We start from the raw sequence: 21,598 nt of genomic DNA on the forward strand, positions 1-21,598 counted from the left end.
GCCAAGGAAGGAGCAGGCGGCAGCTCTCAGGAATTTAGGGGGAGATTTGTGTCCCAAGGAATAAAGAAATCCAGCCCTTGCCATCAAGGAAAAAAAAGAAAAAAAAAAAAAGAAAACAAAAAAAAAAGCAGCCTCATTTCAAAATACTTGGCACAGATGCCCATGGGCAAGGGAAGGGGTCTCCAAAAACCCCAGACAGTGGCCCCACAACAGAGGCCAACAACTTCAAAGCCCAACAGCGTGGCTCAGAAAGTTAACCTATATTAAGTTAAATATATTTATGTTTAAACAAAATTCTTAAATATTGCTTTATTTTTATATTTATCTTATTTACTACCTCTTCACCAACATGAGGAATCAAAAACTTTAACCTATATATCCAGAGCCATGTTAAGGCTCTTGGATTCAGAAAGAAACTTCCCTGTTCTTGTTCTTTTTTACCCGTATTTTAGCCCCCATGAACGTGAGCCGAGCTGAACGAAGGCAGAGCATCCTGCCAAGGCTGCAGATAACCTAAACCACCAGGTCTGGGGAGGGGAAAGGCCCAGCCCCTACAACCTGCCCCAGGACACACCTGCAGCTCAGCGAGGCTCTGCGTTGTCCCCAGGCACACTGCTGTAGGGCACAGCCCTGTGCTCATCAAGGTTCCTGCAACACCATGTGGGAGCCGTGGCCATCCAAAAAGCACAGCACCTGCCCGAAGAGACGCATCCAGGACATTGTGTGTGTGCTCAGCACCACTGCAAGCCATGGGACCCGCTAGGTTTGGGGCACCAGGACCTCGTGCCCTGCCCGCGCTGCACACCAGGACCGCCACCACGCACACGTCTCCTTCTGCCAGCACTGCCGAGGGCAGAGGCACAGGGGAAGGTGACATTTTGTAGCCACACCGCAGCATCCTCGGGGATGCTCAGCCCTTGCTTTTGTGCTGTTGCCACACGGATGTACCTGCACGAAGCTCAACCATGAGCTTTGCCCAAGAAAGGCCAGACACGGATCTGCTGGGTGCATCCCTCCCTCCGGTCCCTGCTGTCCTGGAGCCACCATGGCCCCAGCGAAGCTCAGTCTGGGATGTGTGGCACCTCAGCACTGCTCGCACCCCATCCCAGGCCAGCAGCCAGACAAAAAGCTACAGCAGGAGATGTAAAGAATGACCACGGCACAGGAAAGACCATAAACTGCCATCCTCCCGCGTCCCCTTTCGCTCCACAATTCTCCAGGCTCACCTCCACCTGTTCGGGGGCACTGGAAGTTGTGCTGGGACTGGAGGCTTTCTGCACCCTGAAAAAAAGCCTGTTAAGCAGGAAAAAACATCCTGTTTTTGGTAAGAGTTTGGACAAAAGGTAGATCCCACGGGCAGCTGAAGATCACCCACATCTTCCAGCACAGCCCTGCTTTAACCAGGATGAAAATGGGACACCAAAAAAAAGAAATTGTTTAAAAAAAAAGGGGGGGGGGGGGAAATGGAGGTGCTAGCAAGCTTTTCCTTTGTATATCAACCAGGAAAACCCCCAAACTCCACACTTTTGGGACTTCACACGCAAACAAACAAGAACATTCAATAGGAAACTCTAATTTTGTTTGGAAATGTCATTTCCAAATCGCACATGAGAAATCATGCTTCGGCCCGGCCCTGCTGACAGGCAAATATTTATCCCCACAAAATTTCCACATAAACCCGTCCCTGTTGTCAGTAGGTCTGGACGCCGGCAGCAGAACGGCCACGGGACGGGAGGAGGCGGCGCAGGGACACGCAGCCCTGCCCGGCGGGGTCACGGCACAGCCCTGCAAACACCACCCACCTCCTCGAGCCCTGCTTTGAGGCAAGATTCAGACTTTTCTGACACATTCATAGCGAGTATCTAATGTTTTTTCAGAACTCCTGGTACCATTTTTTCCGAGGCATTAAATGCAGGGCCCTGCTCCTGAGCCCCGCAGCACTCCATCATCCAGCCCCACAGCTCTCTCTGTCGGGATCCCATGGACAAACATTTCTCAGTCTATTCGGAGGAGTTGTTCCTTTGCTCTGTGTTTGGATACTTACAAAGCCATTACCATCTCTCGCACGCACATCCATCATCAAGGCTTCAAACTCCAGAAAAGTCCCCCCAAAAAAATGATTTTCCACTCACCATGCAGCCTGCCAGGCTCTGTTCTTCCACTCTGCCTCCCTCCATCCATCGAAATACATTTCAGCAAGTTCCGAGGCCAACAAAAGAAACAGATGGCAGCCTGGAGAGGTGGTGATTTTTTTTCTGGAGGGGTGGGGAGCGTGGTGAGGGATGCAGCAAAGAGCTGACCTCCTCCTGGCTGTTTGGAAAAGCCAAGCTGGGGCTGCAGGCACCAGTGCCCCTTTGGAGCAAGACACCCAGACCCTAATCTGCAAAGCCCTTGAGCCTTGGAGGGCTGGGGGGGAGCAGAGAGCCGGAGCTCTGCGCTGACCCCCACCTCTGCAAGCCTCCTCCCGTGCCCCCAGCACTGCCCTGAGCCCACACTCACCGTTAGCCCCCATTTTCCAAGGGCCCTGCTCACCAGCAGAGCCCCGCATCGCACCGATGGCTCCTGGCGGGGACCACAAGCTCCCCAAAAGCACCTGCAGGCATGAAATACCAAATTTGCTGCGGCCACATGGGGTGAGGGGGATGCAGACCATCAACCATGCCCCAGCCCAGGACACAGCACCCCTGGGGCAGGCACCAAGCGTCCGTGCGTCTCGCCGCAGCCGTCAGCGGGTCCGACACATGGGGAGGATTGATGAAGGGACGCGGCCAGATGGAGACAAACGGCCTTGAGGAGTGAACGATCTCTCCCTTACAAGGGGGACAGCAATTAATTGATGAATTGGGTGGGTTGGGTTGCCAAGCAGCTTTGATGCTCTTTGGGTTTTGTTTTGTTTTGTTTTTTTTTTTGCATGTGCTGGTGAGCGATTGCACAGCTGTTGGAGGGGGAGAAAGAGCCCACAGAGCCAGAGTGATGCTCTGTGCTGGAGGCAGCCAGCAGCTCGCAGCAGGACCAGGCTGCCGTCCACCAGCCTACTGCCTGCACGACACAGGGGCCTCATCCCCTCTGTGTCACCCACGGGGGCCTGGAGCCCTGTCCCACACCACAGGAGCAGGCAGAAGCCCCGTCCCATGCCCATGGCCCAGCGCAGATGCAGAGCATCTTCTTTCACCCCTTGTATATTTTGGTAGGACCTACAGAAAGTCACGGAGAGCAGCAGGGAGGCAGGGTGGTGGCTCTGGGGATGTGGGACAGGACCTGCCTGGTGGTTCAGCCCCAGCTCGCCGAGCTCAGACCCGCAGACACGGCTCCCCTGCGCTCCCAGCATTACAGGTGCTTGGAGGGTTTTCAAGACACGCAGCAATTTCCTGCCCGAAGCAGTTGACAAATCTGCACAGAAACTGGAGAAGGCCTCGTGTTTCAGAGAGCCGACTGCTCAGGGCTCCTCTCCAACACACCGCTTTGCCCCAAACAGAAGGGGAAGAGGTTGGCTTAAGCACTCCTCTCTTTCCTCTAGCCATGTGGCTCTACCTTCAGGACAGATGCTGCATCCACCCACAAGGTCTGCAGCAAGCTCGTGCAGCAGCCACGTGCCCAGGAGGCACCCCCAGCCCGGTGGGGGTCCCATCCCCATCCCAACAGTGTTCCCAGTCCCTACTGCCCTGCACCGCCCCAGGGGTCCCAAAGCAAGAGGTGATGTTGTATGCAGACGGCCGTTTTGTGGTGGCTTGCCCAAAGCCATCCTCTCCCCATCCAAATGCCACAACCGTGGCCAGCAGTGGCCACAGTCCACAGTGGCCAGCACCACCCCGCACACCATCAGGACCCATCATCTGCTCCTGCCTGTGCAAGGGAAAGCTCCCAGCCCCTGGGAGACACCCAAGGCCAACCGATGCACAGACAACAGAGCAACAAACCCACGAACACAGCACAAACGTCTTTCTTCCAACCATCCCCAAGCACACCATGGACAAGTAATGGATGATTTGCACCCTTGCTGTAAGCAGCACTGGTCCCAGTAGGGTCCGCAGCCAGGCACGGAAATCCCCTGGGAGCACAGAGCTGGGGTGACCCTGCACAGGGCCGCACGCTCAGCCCCAAAGATTTGCCACCGAGCAGCTCCTCCAGCAATGGGACAACCATGGAAAAAGTCAAAAATAGTTAATTCAGCCCACAGCTGAGATCTTCGTAGAAAACACAAGGATCAGGAGGAAAATAAAAAGAGAAAAGCCTTACCTTGTATCAGCCTCAGCCCGCAGAGTCCTTGTGGTGACCACCCCCTGGGCTCAGCACCTGCAGGCAATCTTCATCCAGAAAGGCTCGTGGAGGGGATTTTACGCCTCACAGGGCTGACAGACAGCTGCTTTGGGGCGGAACTTGGTAAATATTGCATTGCAGAGACCCGGTATTACTGATCTGGGGAAAAGGCTGAGGCCTGGGAGGGGCAGAGGGGACAAAGAGTAGTTGTCTCCAAGAGAGGCCTCAGGGGATTTGAAGAGGAAGGATGCTACAAATTCACACAGCAGTGAATTCGCAGCATCCTTCCTCCTCAGATTCCCTCTGTATCGGCTGTCCTTGCAGATTTTCCACAGCCTGCAAGATGCACCCAGCACCAACACCTCCCGGCCACCAGCACCCTGTGCAGGACCACGACCTGGCACAGGGCAGTGCCACCACGGGCCCTGACACACAAAGGGCATGCCAAGGAGGTGACCCGTGGTGTCTGCAAACAGGGGGGACACCCAGGGTGCAGGTACCAGCTCTAGGGGAGGCAGCAAATCCCTGGAGGCTGTGGTGACACCCCTACACGGCCCAACACAGCTCTGGGAATTTTTTCGATGAGCTGGCCTGCCGCTGCCCTGACATCCCCTTGTTCCGTGACCTTTCTTCCCGCAGAGAAATCCCAGCCCCGAGCGGCTGAGTCAGCTGTAAATGTGTAAATCCCCGGCATCGATCAGGCTGTGGACGTGGAGCTGCGGAAGGGGAAGCAGGCTGCTCGAGGCTCGGCACGGAGGGAAGGCGCCGTGAGCCACAGCAGCACCGAAGCACACACAGACTCAGGGTGCAGAAACCACCCAGGAGGTCCCCAAAAGCACCACGGATTGAGGTGAATCATGGAAATGAGTGAATTAGGGAAAGACACCTTTTGCTAATTAAATCCAAATGCAAAGCCAGCAGTCCCCTCTCTTCCCTACAGAGCAAACTTTGGACCACGCAGCCCCCAGGAGCTACAGATGCCCAGCACAATGCTGCTGGTGGGGTGAGGGCAAAACCAGCCCCCAGCAGCTCCCAACGAGGCAGCAATGCCATCCTCCCCTCATCCATCCTCCCCTCATCCATCCTCATCAGTGCTCATCATTGCCCCCACCTGCTCCCTCGTGCCCCCTCTGTGCTCGCCCCTCTCTCGTTTCCTTCCCTTCCTCTGCTCTGCATTGAAAAACCTTCCCTGCGGCAGGCCACAACAATGTAATTCACCCCAGTAGGAAAAAAAAAAAAAACAAAAAAACAGCCCTTTTTCAGCCTAGCTGCTTCTGGTTCCCCAAGGGGCGAGGCGTGACCTTAGCTAAAGGACTTTCCTGCTGGGGTAGGAGGGTTTCGGTGAGGATCAGCCCCGTAAGTGCTGCTGTGGTGGTGCTGTGGGGTGCAGCAGGGCTGGCCGGGTGCGTGGGGAGGGCTCACGGAGTGCCCTCATCCCCCCGTGGCTCCCCATCTGCTGACTTTCTGCCCCCCTCCCATTTCCTCCCCAGAAGCTGGCCGTGCACGAGCCCACAAGGCGCAGATTTCTCCGATTAAGCAACGCTGGGCGTCCTCTCCCCTTTCATTTTCAGCTGCCTCTTCCTCCCAGGCCCCAGAACCTGCCTCAAGCATCCGGCACCGGCCGTGCCCCCGCCATGGAGCCGAGCGCACGGGAGCCCCTGGTGAGGAAGCCGAGCTCCTCGTACCGAACCTTCCCCGAGGGCGTCAGCAAGAGGCTGGACAAGGAGTACCTGCGGTGAGGGACGGGGCCGTGGGGTGGCCGTGTGCCCCGTTTTGGGGCTGGGGAGCAGGTGGGAGAGCTGCTGCCCACCGCTGCTGCTCCCTGGGTGTGTTTTGAGGGGGTCTCATCATGCCCAGGGTTCCCGGTGCTGTGTGTGCCTGCCTGGGAGAGCTTTGGGGTGTCTGACACTTGTAGGACATGGGGTCCCACTGTCGGGTGGGGGGCCCTGAGAGAAGCCCCTGTTGTTCTGCTGTGAGCTTCTGCTTTTCTTGGTTTGTTTCTTGGCTGACAACCGCCCAGCCACCTGGAAAGCATCGGTGGCACCCACGGAGCTGGGTCCTGCTCTCACCCACCCCGGGGGCCATACAGCCCTGGCACGATGGGCAGACACAACACGGCAGAAGCGGCTGCTCCTCGGCTCAGAAAAACCCCACCAGCCAGGGCCTTTCCCCAGGAAAACCCCTCCGTGGCTGGCCGGGAGCCTCGGCAAAGGGCAGGGCTGGGCTGCACGGGGGAAAAGCCACAAAAAAAGGGCGAGATAAACTTCCCATCATGTGCTGTGGCGGTGTCCAACACATCCTCCTTGCTCTGTCCCCTTCAGAAGCCTCCACAACAAGCGGCTCTACCTGGCCGTGTTCGCCGCCGTCCTCGGGAATTTCAGCTTTGGCTTCGCCCTGGTTTACACCTCGCCCGTCATCCCCGCCCTGGAGGCTCACCCCAACCCCGCGCTGAGGCTGGACCGGCACAAAGCCTCCTGGTTCGGGGTGAGGAGCGGGCTCGTCCCTGCTTGGGGGGGTGCAGACAGGGACAACGAGGACCCACCGAAGCCTCCCCTCTCTCTCTCTCTCTGTGTCCCCGCAGTCGGTGTTCACGCTGGGGGCGGCGGCGGGGGGGCTCAGCGCCATGCTCCTCAACGACCGCCTGGGCCGCAAGCTGAGCATCATGTTCTCAGCGGTGCCCTCCGCCGTGGGGTACGCGCTGCTGGCCGGTGCCCAGGGCATCGAGATGCTGCTGCTGGGCCGCGTGCTGACGGGCTACGCCGGCGGCGTGACGTCCGCATCCATCCCGGTAATATGCCCCAGGAGGGAGTTTACCAAAGGGGGTGGCAGGATGGGAGGTGACGGGGGTGCAGGAGTTGAGCCCGGGGTCTTCTGCTTCTTTGGAGGCATCAGCAGAGCTTCAGGGCTGGATATAGGGGATGGGGAGGATGCACCAGGTTAGCGGCTCCCCGCACGGCCAGCCTGAGCTGCTCCCGTGCTGCTGGGCTTTTTCTGTCCACAGAAAGTGGAAGGCAGGTCCTTGTTCCCTGCCCTGTTCCTCCCCGGCACCAGTTTCCTCCATTTATCAAACAAAACAGAGGAAGGGGAGGATTGAGCAACCCTCGGGCACATCTTTACAGTAACTGGAGTCTGGGCGTGCGCTTCTCCCGCACCAGGCGAGGATGGGTGCGGGAGGGATGGGTGCCACAAGGCTCTCCTTACCCTGCTGCAGGACCAGCTCCTGCAGATTTCCCCTCCCAAAGGACAGGTTTCCCAGCACTTTGGGTTTCCCTGGCTGTGAGGCACGGCAGGATGGGTTTTGTTGGTGCTGGCTGCATGCTGCAGCTCCGCTGTGTGCGCTGTCCTGCTGCAGGTCTACATCTCGGAGATCTCCCACCCCGGTGTCCGAGGCATGCTGGGCGCTTGTCCTCAGATCATGGCAGTGCTGGGCTCCCTCATCCTCTATGCACTGGGCAAGTATCTCGGTGTTTGGCGGGCAGGAAAGCCCCTAGGGAAGGCGGGTTTATTTTAAACAACTTTCCTAGCGGGCTGATGGATCCGTTCCCCTCGCAGCCACCACCACGGGCGTGCAAGGGGCTCTGCCGAGGCTTTGTCAGGGCTAAAGAGCAGCCCACCACGAACTCTTGTTCTGGTTTTTCCCTCTCTGGCTTTGTTAAATCTCTGCTGTTGGGGTGCCCACAGGAGGCTTCTCCCTGTGCTTTCCCTTCCTAACCTGGCTGCCTCCCGCAGGGCTGCTCCTGGACTGGCGCTGGCTGGCTGTGGCAGGGGAGGTGCCGGTGCTGGCCATGATCCTCCTGCTCTGCTTCATGCCCAACTCACCCCGGTTCCTGCTCTCCCGGGGGAAGGAGGACGAGGCCCTGCAGTCGCTGTGCTGGCTGCGGGGCAAGGACACAGACTACGCCCGGGAGTACGAGCAGATTAAGGACAGCGTGAGGAAGCAGGTGAGGAGAGGACGAGGCTCACCTCCAGCACATGGGAGATGTGATATGAAAATGGTCAAGTCCAGCATCCTCTGGGCATCTCCTGAGCTGCTTCCTGGGTGCTGTGGTTGTGCCCAAGGCACTAATATCTTGTCTTTCTGACTTTGTCCCCCTCCAGAGCCGGCGGGTTTCCTGTGCTGAGATCAAGGACCCCTTCATCTACAAGCCCATTCTGATTGCCGTGGTCATGAGGTTCCTGCAGCAGCTCTCTGGGGTCACCTGTGTCCTCGTGTACCTGCAGCCAATATTCAAGAAAACGGCTGTCATCCTGGTGAGCTCGGGTTGCCTTGTCATCGGGGATGTCTGCCCTGTCCTGGATCTCCCCTCTCAGTTTCCCCACGGCTTTTGCTGTTGCAGAAGCCGGAGTACGATGCGGCTCTTGTCGGCCTGGTGCGTCTGTTCTCGGTGGCGATTGCTGCTGTGTCGATGGATAAAGCTGGCAGGAAGATTCTCCTCTTTGTGTCGGGTAAGTCTCTCTGCCACGACGTGCAAGGGCAATTGTTCTTTAACTATTTCCAGCAGCTCTGCAAATGTGCAGGAGTGGGAATTTAACCACACGGGGCTCAGGAGGGGTCTCTGGTGGTGGCTCAGCTCCTGAGCAGAGGTGACTCCAGGGGCTTGGACGAAGGCACAGAAGGGATCGCTCACCCCTCAGTCCCATGGTGCTGTTGCATCTCTCCACAGCCGGTGTCATGCTGGCCTCCAACCTGACCATGGGGCTCTACATCCACTTTGTGCCCTCTTCTCAGAACGGCACCATCACCAACAGGACCCTGGCGAGCTCTGCCAGCCCTCCTGCGGAGTCCATCAACTACATCACCCTCATCCCCCTCCTGGCTACCATGTTCTTCATAATGGGTAGGTGCAGGGGACGAGAGCCCAAGACCATGGCACAGAGCAGGAAACCAGCCTGGGGGATATTTCTCCTCTGAGACAGGGTGATATGGGGCGAGGAGTTTGGGATTAGGAGGCTGAGAAAAATGGCATTTGAAGTCGCTTTTCAGGACTGAGTGTACATGGGGGAAAAAATAATGACCGACTGACAGGGGAACAGGGCAGGATTGTGTAGGGCTTTCCTGTGCTCCCCTAAGGGGCTCTGAAGCCTCAGCAGCCTCACCTCACCCTCTTCTCCCCTGCAGGCTATGCCATGGGCTGGGGCCCCATCACCTGGCTGCTGATGTCGGAGATCCTCCCTCTGAAAGCCCGAGGGGTGGCCTCAGGCCTCTGCGTGGTCGTGAGCTGGCTGACAGCCTTCACCCTCACCCAGTTCTTCCTCCGAGTTGTGGTGGGTACTGGCCCGGGGGGTGTCCGAGAGCTCTTCCTCAGAGCCCCCCAAGCTGGCTCACATTTGCTTTCTGCCCCGCTTCTCAGGAAGCCTTTGGCCTCGAGGTGCCGTTCCTGTTCTTCGCTGTCATCTGCGCCGGGAACGTCTTATTTACGGGCTGCTGTGTCCCAGAAACCAAAGGCAGGTCCCTGGAACAGATCGAGGCCTTCTTCAGGACAGGGAGGAGGTCGTTCATGAGGTAGGAGCTGGAGGTGGAAGCTGGAGGTCTCCGAAGATGGTGCTTCCCCCCCCGCCCAGGGAAGAGGAACAGGCAGCAGTGACTGTATTGCTTTGGACATGGATATTGCCAGCCCAAACTCTACCTTCTCTTCCCAAATCACTCAGCACTACCCGGTGCTCTCGGGGCACCATGTCAGCCCAAGGCATGGGACTGTGTAACCAGTGCCAGGCTGGGACTAAAAGCATCCTGGAAACTAAAACGTGTGGCTGTGGACAAGAGACCTCGCACGTCCTTAGCGCAGCAGCCACCCAAGCAGCCCCAGAGCCCCCAGGCTCTGGCTGGAGCAGAGTTAACAGCTGTAGCCGTGCTGGCACCCTTTCAGCATGTAGTTGCAAGAATAAAGCAGTTTTGCCTCCAAGTGCACGACGTTGCCTTGCAGAGAGGAAAGCTGCAGGGGGATGGGAGGGGAGAGGCAGGCAGGGGCTGTGGCTGGGGGATCACAGCACCCTGCAGCCTCCCAGGTGGGTCTTGTGTACTTAAAGACTTCAAAAAAAGGCAGAGCCAGATATTTTTATTTTTTTTTTATAAAAAAGCTGCCACGTTTTATTGCTCTAAAAACACACGTTACACTAGGAGCCTAACGAACAAGACCAACTACAGTTCACAAAGAAAATTCAAGACACAACACACAGCATGGGAACAGACAGACATTCAGCTGTAGTGCAAGTGATTCCTTGGAGGAAAGACACAGTAGGTACAGACTATGTCGTAGTGGGGCAGGTCCTTCCCACCCCAGGGTTTTACTCATCCACGTCAAAGGAAGGTGGCTGTGCCCCATCACAGCTGGGTGTGGAGCCTCCACCTCCATCACTGAGATTTCAGCTGCATAGTTAGTAGCAAATTGCTCTCAGCCCTTTCCTGATGTCTTGCAAGATTAAGGTCTTTATTTATGATTTTTTTTAAGAACACAACCCTGGGTAAAGCACAGCTGCAGGAGGTGGTTATGGCTGCGAGGAATGAAGGCCTTGCTTAGTATTGCATCCAACCTAACTCTTCCCAAAGGGGCAGAACAGCACAGGCTGGGCTTGGAGATCATTTGCCTGAGCATTTGCCAGCCTGCTGAAATGCACTTGGCAACCTGAGGGCCTGTGGCTATGCTTGTGTCCTCCTGTTCCTGATACACTTCAGCCTGCTGTGACAAGGATTTGGGGGACAACAGAGCATATTTGACCTGAATCTCAGGAAACACTAAGTGCTATTTAGATCCCCTGCAGCAGAAGGTGCACCTCACCACGGAGAAGATGTGCTTTATCAGAGGATTAATTTAAAGCAGCCTAGGACAGAGGAAGAGAGATGGGCCAAAATCAAAACCACAGAGAAATGTCAGTATTAGACCAAACCTCTGCAGCCGAGACCTGTTTCCAGAAAGATGTCCAGCCCTGGCTGGAATATGACTGTTTCTAAGCATGGCCAGATTACAAGAGCTCTCAAGAGCCTCTGCTTTCCACTGACCTTCAGAAGATCAGGATCTCTGGCAGCCCTGTCCTAGAGCATTCTCTTTCTCACATGGCTATGTACCAGGTCTTGATATCTTCACTTCAGTGAAACCCTTCCCTGCAGACAGTGGATGTTTTTTTCCTGAGAAAACAAAAAAAATGACAAAGATGAATTGAGCTTCCCAGGGCTTGGCCTAAGGAGCAAATGCCCGAACCACACTGGAGAAGTATTTTCTGAGTGATCTCCTTTATTCCACAAAGAAAGCGTGAGGGTTTTTGCTACAACATTTAGAGTCTGAGAAATCACGGGGGCTTTTTCCAGAGGTAGAATGGTCTTTTTATTCACTGCACACACAGAAAATCAATTGGTGTTACAAAACCAGCTCCTGTTCAGAGCAGCAAGGTCTGGGTACGTAGCAGAAAGGGAGCTTCTGCCCTTCTCTGCATGCCCAGGGGAGAACCCCAGGGGAACGGGGAGCTTATACGCACAAGTGCAGTAATTTCTGGGACTGAATGGGACAGGGAGGGGTTGCATGTTGTATAAATGCACTTGGGTAAGAGAAGTGCACAGCTCAGACAGTGAATGGTGTAACAGCCCGCTCCCAAGCGCACACTTACTGCTGGTTCCCAGCCGTCTTTCCATACTCTCTGTAGTCAATGCACCACCCGCTACTGAGGTCTCACATAAAATTTCTGCCCCCTTCTCTCCCAAGAGGCCTCCAGAACCTCCTCCATGGAGACCCCTTAGATCAGCCCTCCAGCCTGCACACTGCCAGCTGGCACTGGGCTGATCCTGTAAAATCGCTAGAGCAGGACTTTAACTTCATTATTCTTGCACAGCTCCTAGCCCCCTGCCTCTAAACACAACTAATAACCACCATGCACTGTGAATGGGCACCTTAACTACTGTGATACTACTACTCTAAAGGTCTTTTCTATCTCCACAAAAATAGCCTCACACCGAGGTGAGACCAGCCACTAACTCAGCACCACCCTGAAAGCCATGGGTGCTGCAGGCCCCGCACGCAGACTTCACTGGACCAGCAGCAGCCACATCTGGCTTGGGTCTTGCTACATCACAGCCAGCCACTATTCCCCACAGCACCCTCTCCAGACGTGCTCACCCCAATATTGCTGCATCTGTAGAGTCAGCGCTCTCTGAGCACGGATGGCACTGCTGGCACCCCAGGGACTTCTGCCGCTGGAGCTAATGAGCAGAGGTGAGCCAGGAGGCAGATTAAGCCAGCAAGGGCCCTGCCGTTCTCCTGGTTCGTCCCTGTGGGCGTAGATCAGACTGCAAGGGTTATCTATTGCCTCTGCTTTGCTTTCCACCTGCGGAACTACTCGCAGAGCAAACCAGTCACTACCAAAGACATGCGCATCACTACGTGGGTCAGTCCTCTACTAAACACTACTTAACTCCCCAACCACTTGAAATCTACTTGGATGTCCTGCTTGCCAGGCAGGACTCTGCAACGCAGCCACCCCATGAAGGTACTGGAGACAGGAGGAGCAGAGAGGCTATGATGACTGAGGCTTCACTCAGAGGTGTCCTAGGGTGCATCCCCCTGCGCCACCCCACTGCCGCGGGCTGGGGTCCCTGCGTATGCACGCACAAGGAAAGCCAATGTCCCACATATTGCACGCAGCCACAGGACCAGCCCGGAGCTGGGGGCTGCAAAACGGCAGAGGCTTGATTGAAACAAGCTGCATCTGGGCTGGCGGTGCCTATTCGGCGCCCCAGACAAGCTGGTGTCAGAGCAATTACAGCTCAGAGGCCCCGGGGGAAAAGGGGCTTAGCACGAAGCGGCTGCCCAGCATCCAGCTGCGAGGGGCTGTGTGTGCAAATAAAGCCAGGCCGCATTCCTGCCTGGTGCAAATCTTCACACCTCCCTGAACGCCACGGAAGAAACAAGAAATGCCATTAGCTGGCAGCTTAGCCCCCCGGCCTCCAGGGGCTGCGCTGCTCCTGCTGCAGCGCCCGCGTGCACCAGTACCTGGCCACCCTCTCCTGCAGTTTCTGACGATGAACAGCACCCAGCCACCAGCTGCACGACCCCTCTGGCACCCTGGTAATTCAAATGGGACCACGAAGAGTCAGGAGGCAGCAGGAGCCCAGCTCCTAGCGCAGGACGGTGACAAGAGGCTGCCTCTGGTCGCCAGAGCTGTCCCCTGCCTTCACCGAGCACAAACCCTGCGTCCCAGCAGGGAAAAGCAAATCCGGTCACATCAGCATCCATAAGACAAAGGGATTGAAGGGCAGCACACTTTCCAAAAGTCTGAGAAACACGATGAAGGCTGAAATAGGGTTTTCCAGTACCCCAGTTACAGCAGCCAGGGCTCTCTCTGGGTCCAGAGAGAGACCCCCAAAATGAGACAATGCTTTCCTTCAAATGACAGGGAACAGAGAGCTCCTTTCTCCTACATCCAGAGAAAACGAGGCCCATCAGAACACATAAATATGTAGAAATAAGTTATTCTCCCTTTTCCTAATTAAAACAAAAAGCAATTGTGTAAAAACAAATAAATTAACCCCCCCAGAAGAAACTGTGATGAGAAGCATGAGACCTGGACCTAGTGAGCAGTTCTGTTCTGCCTGACACGACGCAAACAGAATATGACAGAGCTTGGAATAAAGCAGCAAAACACCCAGGACAATAACCTGCTATCCCCACCGAACTGGTACAGATTTCTCTCTGCAAAGGAAGGATATGCCACCTCCCCACACAAAACCAGCCCAGGACTGATGCAAAAAAGCATGAGCCCAATGAGAACGACTGTACCAGATAAGCAAAAAGCAGGTCCCACACGCAGAACAGGCTGCAGGAGCACACACGGGAAGGGAGAGATAGCAGAGAACAGCCCTGGGCTCAGGAGAGAAGGATGCTCATAGACATCAGCAACTATTACACCAGGAAAAAAAATCAAAGAACAGTTGGCTCAAGCAATACTATCTTCTTTCAGCTGAGGTAAAGCAAACCTCCCTTTCCCTCCTCCCCAGTAAAAAGGTGAAGCTTGACAAGTACCCTTGTTCAGACTAAGGAATTAATGCGTATAATTCAAGTAAATTGTAGAAACTGCCTGAAGCTGTAACCAGAGGAAGGGGAGACTGTACTTTACAGTTCCCCGGATCTGCCCCAGCATCTCTCGCAGCTTCTCTGCAGCGTGGTTGTTGTCTTCATTTGGGATTTTTGCTGGAAGCCCTTTACTGCGCAGTGATGTCTGATGCCCAGCCTAACTGGACCCATACTAAACCATGCGTGAGCATCACCAGGTCCTGCTAAATGCTGGCTTAGTATTTTGTGCCTGGGAAGTGCCACACCAGAGCGCATTACTTTAAAACATGTAACATGACCAGTGGAGCCAGGCAGCTCCAAGAGCAGTTCCCAGTGAGCGTGTTGCCCACACTCAGTCCCCAGCAAAACAGGGCAGGCTCATTAACCAGGCATCAAAAGAGAGAAAGGCTACGTGTTTAGGCTTGTACAGCAGCACTCAAAGGGCCAGCACCTCTGCAGGGAAAAAAGAAAAAGAACAAAAAGAAGGAAAAAAAAAAAAAGAAAAGGAGGGGACTGTGAGATATTTGGTTCAGTGTTAAACCTCTGAGAGGGCGAGAAGAGAGCCGCCAACGTGCTGAGGTCTGGCTGCTGGTGTGGGAGGAGGGCACAGCCCGCCCCAGCCCCTGAGATTTCCAGTTGCTGCAGTGTCCGGGGAAATAGCGGAGTAACAGAGAAGGGAGCAGGCAGAGGGAAGGGCAGAGAGGGTTTCCGTATCTTCACCAACACCTCAGTGTCCGTGTGAGGTTCCCCTGAGCTCAGGGGCTTCAGAGGGCCTGTCCTTCCAGGGACCCCGTGAGCTTCTCTTCATCCATCTGCTTCTGCTGCTGGTGGATGCGGGCATAGGAAATGGCATCTCCCCTGCAGAGAGAAGGGACAGCGAGGGGATGTGAGCTGGGAACAGACGGGGTGCAGGACGGGGTGGAGATCCACCTTCCCCTCCCCTCCACCAGCAGGCAGATCTCTTACTTCTTGCCGAGCGCCGACAGGCCGTAAAGCACCCCAGTTGCAAACGCGATGGCATTTCCAAAAAGCGTGGTCAGCGTCAGGCTGAGCATGACGGGGAACACCGCCATCCTGAAAGAGAGAGAGGCAGCCCCGCACTGAGTTGGGGAACACAGCACCTGAAACGCCCAGCGCCCGGCCCCGGGGAGCATCCTCACCCGCAGTAGAAAGCAGCTTTCTGCCAGGGCCGCAGCTTGTCCGCCCTCGCAGACACGGCGTTGGCGAACTCGATGAACTGGCAGCAGAAGGGGGCTTCGCACAGGAACAGGACGAAGGCGTTGAGCCTCCAGGCAGAGCACACGAGAGTTAACCCTGCCCCACAGCAAGGGGCAGCCATGCCCCCAGCCACACCAAAGCAGAAGCACGCAGCGGGGCTGCACCCCACTTCCCTCTCCCCCCTGCTTGGTAATTCCCAATCTCTGGCCCCAGATTTATTTTGGGTAAGGTTACTGCAGTATTTACCTAAAAAGCAGTGGAAGAGGGGATAAGGGAAGAAGAGGAATATAAATGGGGATATAAATAGGATAAAGCCCGTGTCTCCACCTGTCTGACTGAACAAGAGCTGGCAATTCCCAGCTCTGCCCCTCGCTCCGTGGTGCCAAATGGACAGGATCACAGGGTACCCTGAGCTGGAAGGGACCCCCAAGGTTCACATCTCCAACCCAGCAGAAAAAAAAAAAAAAAAAAAAAGAACAGAAACTCCACTCACATCATCCACACACCAGCTGCTATGTTCAGGGGGTTGATGGTGACGCAGTTCCACAGACCAGCAAAGGCACAGGCTGGAAGGCAAGAAGAGGCTTTCAGTGACCACAACGACCCATGGGACAGCAGGGCCTGAGGCTGGCTTCTCCCAGCTCCAGCCTGCCCTGCAGCCACATCAGTAGGGTTGTGCCTTCCCATGCTTTGGCTCATGTGTCTGGAGGCACCGCTGGAGCTGCCCAGAAGTGTCCTTGCCTTGGCTGGCACCTCCGGGCACCTGCAGGCACCCATCTCAGAGCAGCACACGGAAAAGTTCAGCAAAAAAAAATTACTTGCAGCCCTTTCAGGCTGAAAATAAAGGAGAGGTGAACCCGGTCACACACTGCTGGTTCTGTGCAACTTTTAGAGAGAGGCAGAAAAGAGCCAGTTTTGGGTCTCTGCTAATACAAATGGAAGTGGATGCTGGCTAAAGCAAGGCCCAGAATAGCTCCTGCTCTCCTGAATTCATAATGCCAGGAGAGGAAGCAACCAGCAGCCAGGCTGCAGGCACCCACCTCCTGCCTCATTAAACTTGCAAAGCGCTCCCTGCACTCGATACGGCCCCTTTCCCCCCGCTGACACCGAGAAGCTGCTGCTCACCTGGGAACCCGAGCCCACGGGAGGGAGGGAGGCGAGGCAGGGGCTGCGTCCCCAGCAAATAACAACACAGTGCAAAACTGCAGCTGAAATTATACAGCCCTGAAAGGCTGGCCTGGGATGTGCAGCTGAATAATGAAGAGAGTGGTGTGAATCTGAGCAGACCAGCCTGCGTCTAGGTATTTCTGAAGTCTGCTCATGTTTTGCTAAGGGAATCCCTGAGCAGGGCTGCTGTGAGCAGTCCTGACCTTCAAAAGCTTGGCACGCGCTTGCAAGGTTTCCTTCAGGCATCCGCTGCTGAATCCTCAAGGTTTCCTCAAGAATATTTATTTACCCTTATTTACCAGAGTGGGAAACAGAGCTGGAGGCCTATGATAGGACCAGGTTAAGGTCACCCCACAAGCAAGTGGCCCCGTGATTTTAGAAAACGACCAAACAAGTTTATTTTTAGACGCTTCCTGGGACTGTCCCATAGGACCCAAAATCTCCTGGAGATTCCTGCAAGAACAAGATCCCATCAGAGCAGAAATGCCAGAGGACACGCTACCAGCCACACTCTGAGGGCACTTCTCATCCTCCCATCACAAAGGGATCGGTGTCAGTGTCACTGCACCGCAGGGGGAAACTGAGGCACTGGGGTGGGATGATGCAGACATGCAAACAGACGGCTGGCAAAGCACCAGCAAGCAGGATTGCAAGGAGCAGCAGACAGGGAGGTTTCTAACTCTGCAACCAACAAACCCTTGGATGCTTACGGAAGAGGAGCTCAGGGGACTTGTGACATTTGTGACAAGTCTGCATCGTGGACTTGTAACACTTTGTCTTCACAGAAAAGCACACTTCTGAAAATAACCTTAAATGACTTTCAAGCATTTTATTATTAGCAAACAGCAAAAACCAGCAGCATTTTGACTACCACTGAAAGGGCCAGGGCAGAGCCCTGTTAACAGCACAGTGGAGCAGAGCAGGGCATGAGGTTCAGAGAGCTACAAAATCAGCCTCAACCACAGAGCAAACCTAGGGAGGCAGAATGTTATATCCCAAGCAGGACTTTGGCCCTACTATTTTTTAATTTCTTTTTACTCTAGTCAATCAGGGTTTCTCTTTGTCAGGGCTTTGGTTCAGTTTTTCGAGTTTTGTTTTTATCCCCAAACAACCCTTGAGCACTAAACGTCCTCGCAGGCGCCTCAGCGAAGCAATTGCCCTGGTTGCCAGCGGACTAATGACCCAGCAGGCCTGAGCTGAGCGAGTCCCTACGTCAGCACGAGCACCAACCAGCAGGAAAGGAGTCAAAGGTTTACAGTCGCAGGAGCACTGCACTCAGTGGTGGTTGCCAACAGCCACAGATAACGATTCGGTGACCTTCGGTCTCCTTTCCAGTGCAATGCATCCTGCGGCAGCCTGGCACACACTGGTCCCGCCGGGGCAGGATCGGCTCCTGCCTCTGTAGCCAAAAGGGACACGGAGCCAACCCAGAGACTTCTTTTTGCACAACAAAGCCTCACAAGAGGCTTCAAATTCAGATAATGCTCGATGGCACGTAAGCTATGGAAGACAGTCCTGCCATTTGTTTAACTGCTGTCCCGTCCTGAGGCCCTGGGGAAGCACAAATAACTGGGAGCTAAAACGAGGAAGTAAAAAAAGAAAAAAACACCACCCCCCACAAAGCCTCTATTCATTCCAAGCAGCTGGTCACTGTCCTCAATGCAACCCTATTTTTGCCCCTAGAGCATTTTACAAAAGCCTCAGACTCCCATCGTCCTTTTACAAATAGGAACACAAGGGGGAGAGGGGACTCGGCTGAGGTCACCAAGCCAGGCTGTGCAGGAGCCAGAAACAGATCCCAAGCCTTGTTTGTCTCGTTCATGCTCCACCTCCCAGCCCTCCTGACTTGATCTTGCTGGTTACAGGTGTTGGCACACGGTAGGTGTCACCTGCCAGCCTCACCTCCACTGACAAAGTTTCTCATCCATCCTACAGGGAATTTTTCCTCCTGCACAAAGTAACCCAGCCCTGTAGCAGCCACAACCCAGATGCCCAAAAACCTTATAAACGAGTTCTGTTCCTTCACAGAGAGCTCTGAAATCAGAGGCACGCTCCAGCCTTGCCTAGTTATCAGTCAGCCCTTGTCCTAACAGGCCGCCTACAACGAGGCGATGCTGAACAAGGGGTGTTTTGAGGATGCCTGTGACCAGCACGGAGGATTGCCTCCTTCCATGGCCTCCCGTGTCCCTGCTCCTAACAGCAGCCTGTGACCCTGGCTGGCATGGTCTCTGCCCCACAGACCCAAAAATTGAGACTGCCCGGGCCACAGAGCAAGCTGGCTGACTCCCCAAATCATCGGCAATCCTCCTGCCTATTTCTTCTCCCAGATTCGCCCAAACACATAAAACTCTCAGCTTTCCTTTAAAAACAAGTCCTGAGTTCTCCAAGCTGTGAAGAAAAGCTTGAGAAAAGAATCCAAGTACAACTCGGCTGCTTTGAAAGCTAAAGATAGAGGGGAAAAATCTGCTTTCAAAGACTCGTGCTGCTTTCAAGCCCCTCGCGAGCTGCTCTGGCACACGGCGAGCTGCTCAGAGCCACCTCCAGCTCTGTACCCTCCATCTACATCCCCCAAGCTGTGTGTGGACCAAAGCCACATGAAGGGTGCCGAGGCCACAGCTTGTGGGACCAACATCACCCCATGGCCCCCTCATGGGAGCTACCAGGGGACATGGCCCAGCCGGCCTCCAGGCCTCCTGCCCCCACCAGAGGCCTCCGGTAGGTGCTGCCCCATAAGAGCAGCCTTGTGGAATCTTTTCACACCTCTGGAATTTCGGCAACTAAGATGTAAAAGCAAGAGGAGCGTTATGTTTTATCAGCATAGCCAAAAAGGGCTTTAAAGGGGCTGCCCAGTGATGCCACAGCGCACGAGGTGGGCTGCAAAAACACCACGGCCTTGTACAGTCGAGTCCTGAGGCAGGAACAGGCATGGAAAAGGGGCAGGAAGAGAGAGGGATCAGACAAAACACTACAGCAGAGGGAATAAATCAGGGCTGACTGTACTGGCTGAGAAACGCTCTTGTTTTACTAGAAGTCGTGGACCTGAAGCAGAAGGAATTCTCCATCCTGTGCTCTGCAGGAGATCAGACTAAGCGGTCATAACAGTCCCTCCTGCTTTTAAGAGCTATTAATCTCCTCACAGAATGTAGCAAAACAGCACTACGGGACAAGCTGATTTCTGGCAAAGGTGCAAAGACTCTTTCCCTGGGAAAATTTTTTTCGGCAGCAGGTAATTCACAGCGCAGCCAACTCACTTCGCTGTATGCTGTCTCCCATCTTCTGCGCGTCCAAGACTAAACCCCTTAAAAAACACACACCACTAACCAAGGTCATTATTCGCCTCCAGAAAACATAGCCAGGCCCTCCGTGATAAACGGCAGGAGTAAGAGGAAACATGCTGTGACGTCCAGAACAGGAAAGTTGCAGGAACACAAACACCTGACAGTCAGATGGGATGGAAGAAGCAAACCCCAGGGCCCCTGTTCACACCCTGCACCTGACCCCGCTGAGCGCCCTGAGCCCGGTGCTCGCAATAAAACCATTGTCTCGTTTATCTGCCCACGGCCCTCCTGCAGGACCGAGGGCTTGGCTTCTCCCACCACTCCCAGAGATGGGAGATGAGCTTTATCCAAGAAGAAACTCGAGGATTTGCAGATCCCCCCCGAGACATCCCTTCTCCCAGGTACCAAAGTTCAGCGAGTTCAGCAACCACGCAGCGCGCCTCTCACGTGCAAGCTAACATCACCCCGCTTCAGGCTCGTCGTGGCTCTTCCTCCTGCCCAAAATGCAGCCAACTACACGTGTGGAAGAGACACAAACCTGCAACCCCAAACGATTGTTCCACGGCCCGCCTCCCCGTACACAAACACGGCCCAGGGACGGGCAGGCACGACCCCTGCCCCGCGCTTTTGCATGCACGAGCAGAGCCGGTGGGGAACCCTTGGCTGCGAGGGAGGGGATACTTACACACGCCCCCGATGACCCCGGCAATCCTGCAGAGCCACCTGTACCACCAGGTCATGCCATCATCGGCGGAGGGAGCCGCTGGCTCAGGGGCTGCTGCTTGGAACTGGTCATCCTGAGAACTCATGGCCCCCCCAGCTCCCGGGGGGTCAGGGGGCAGCTCCCCGCTCCCCACCTGCGCCCCAGCAGTGCGGGATGCCCCTCCAGGTGACACTCCCCCCACCTATTCCAGCAAGGCCAGGCAGGCTGACAGCCCCTAAACCCAGCCCTGCTGCTGGTGGGCCTCTCCCCGCACCCCCATGCACTGCCGGGCCCCCCAGGGCTGACAATGGAGGGGCTCTGCCTGCAGCAGCGATGCCAGCGGCCGGGGGGGAGCAGCCTCCACGTCTCCCTGCCTATTGCATTGTGGGTCCCCTCCTCCAGCAGGGAGGGCTTTGATGTCACGCTCATTAAAAAGCCAGTGGGCAGAGCCGTGTGTGCATATTCATAGCCAGCAGCAGGCAGGGAGGCGCGCGGCCCATGGCGGGCCCAAGGGTGCACAGGGCGGTGGGCTCAGCTCGGGGCGAGGGCAAGCGTCTGCCCCAAAAGGCACCCGTCATCTCACGGGGACTGGGACTGAGCCCCAGCCTCTCCTCCCAGCTGAGCTGTGGCCGCGCAAACCTCAATGTTCGGAAGTTTTGGCCGGGCTGATAACACAGCTTCTTGCCTCAAATCGCAGGGGGAGGCGTTGTGGGTGCCTCAGCTTTTAAAGCCATCTGTGTCCGTAGCCCCCGTGCCGCAGTTGTACCAACAACACAGGCGCACAGCAGGCTGCACTCTGCTCTTACCTCCATCTTCACTCCCTTTACTTCTCTGAGGACTGAGCTTTTGCTTCAGCAGAAGGTGAAGCGATTTGTCTAACGTTACACAGAAAAGTCAGAGGTAAAGCAGGAGCCCTGGGTCCTGCTTCCCCTAACCAC

At 55.4% G+C, this 21,598-nt stretch overlaps 2 protein-coding genes and 1 long non-coding RNA gene across 4 annotated transcripts in view; 1 reads left to right on the plus strand and 2 right to left on the minus strand.

The window, feature by feature from the left end:
• The window catches only part of LOC137842501 (uncharacterized), a 22,246-nt gene extending 16,752 nt beyond the window's left edge, over positions 1 to 5,494 (minus strand). For both annotated transcript variants that reach the window (XR_011089084.1, XR_011089085.1), the window contains exons 1-2: positions 5,144 to 5,494; positions 4,237 to 4,435 (exon numbers count right to left, since the gene is read on the minus strand). This is a non-coding gene — a long non-coding RNA (uncharacterized lncRNA). The remainder of the gene's footprint in view (positions 1 to 4,236; positions 4,436 to 5,143) is intronic.
• Positions 5,493 to 10,165, plus strand: SLC2A6 (solute carrier family 2 member 6). The gene is made up of 11 exons (XM_068656572.1): positions 5,493 to 5,613; positions 5,748 to 5,992; positions 6,579 to 6,741; positions 6,839 to 7,045; positions 7,610 to 7,709; positions 7,987 to 8,198; positions 8,356 to 8,508; positions 8,595 to 8,703; positions 8,922 to 9,095; positions 9,377 to 9,522; positions 9,609 to 10,165. Exons 2-11 carry the CDS (start codon positions 5,892 to 5,894, stop codon positions 9,762 to 9,764), a joined length of 1,521 nt encoding a protein of 506 aa, XP_068512673.1. The 5' UTR covers positions 5,493 to 5,613; positions 5,748 to 5,891; the 3' UTR covers positions 9,765 to 10,165.
• A 134-nt stretch (positions 10,166 to 10,299) lies between these two features.
• On the minus strand, positions 10,300 to 21,067 carry CACFD1 (calcium channel flower domain containing 1). The gene is made up of 5 exons (XM_068656569.1): positions 20,643 to 21,067; positions 16,006 to 16,078; positions 15,455 to 15,580; positions 15,261 to 15,368; positions 10,300 to 15,152 (listed from the first exon to the last, which is right to left on the minus strand). The coding sequence occupies exons 1-5, from the start codon at positions 20,764 to 20,766 to the stop codon at positions 15,059 to 15,061; spliced, it is 525 nt and encodes a 174-aa protein (XP_068512670.1). The 5' UTR covers positions 20,767 to 21,067; the 3' UTR covers positions 10,300 to 15,058.
• Positions 21,068 to 21,598: the final 531 nt, after the last annotated feature.

Source organism: Anas acuta, chromosome 20 (genome assembly GCF_963932015.1).
Source record: "Anas acuta chromosome 20, bAnaAcu1.1, whole genome shotgun sequence".
Taxonomy (NCBI): Eukaryota; Metazoa; Chordata; class Aves; order Anseriformes; family Anatidae; genus Anas; species Anas acuta.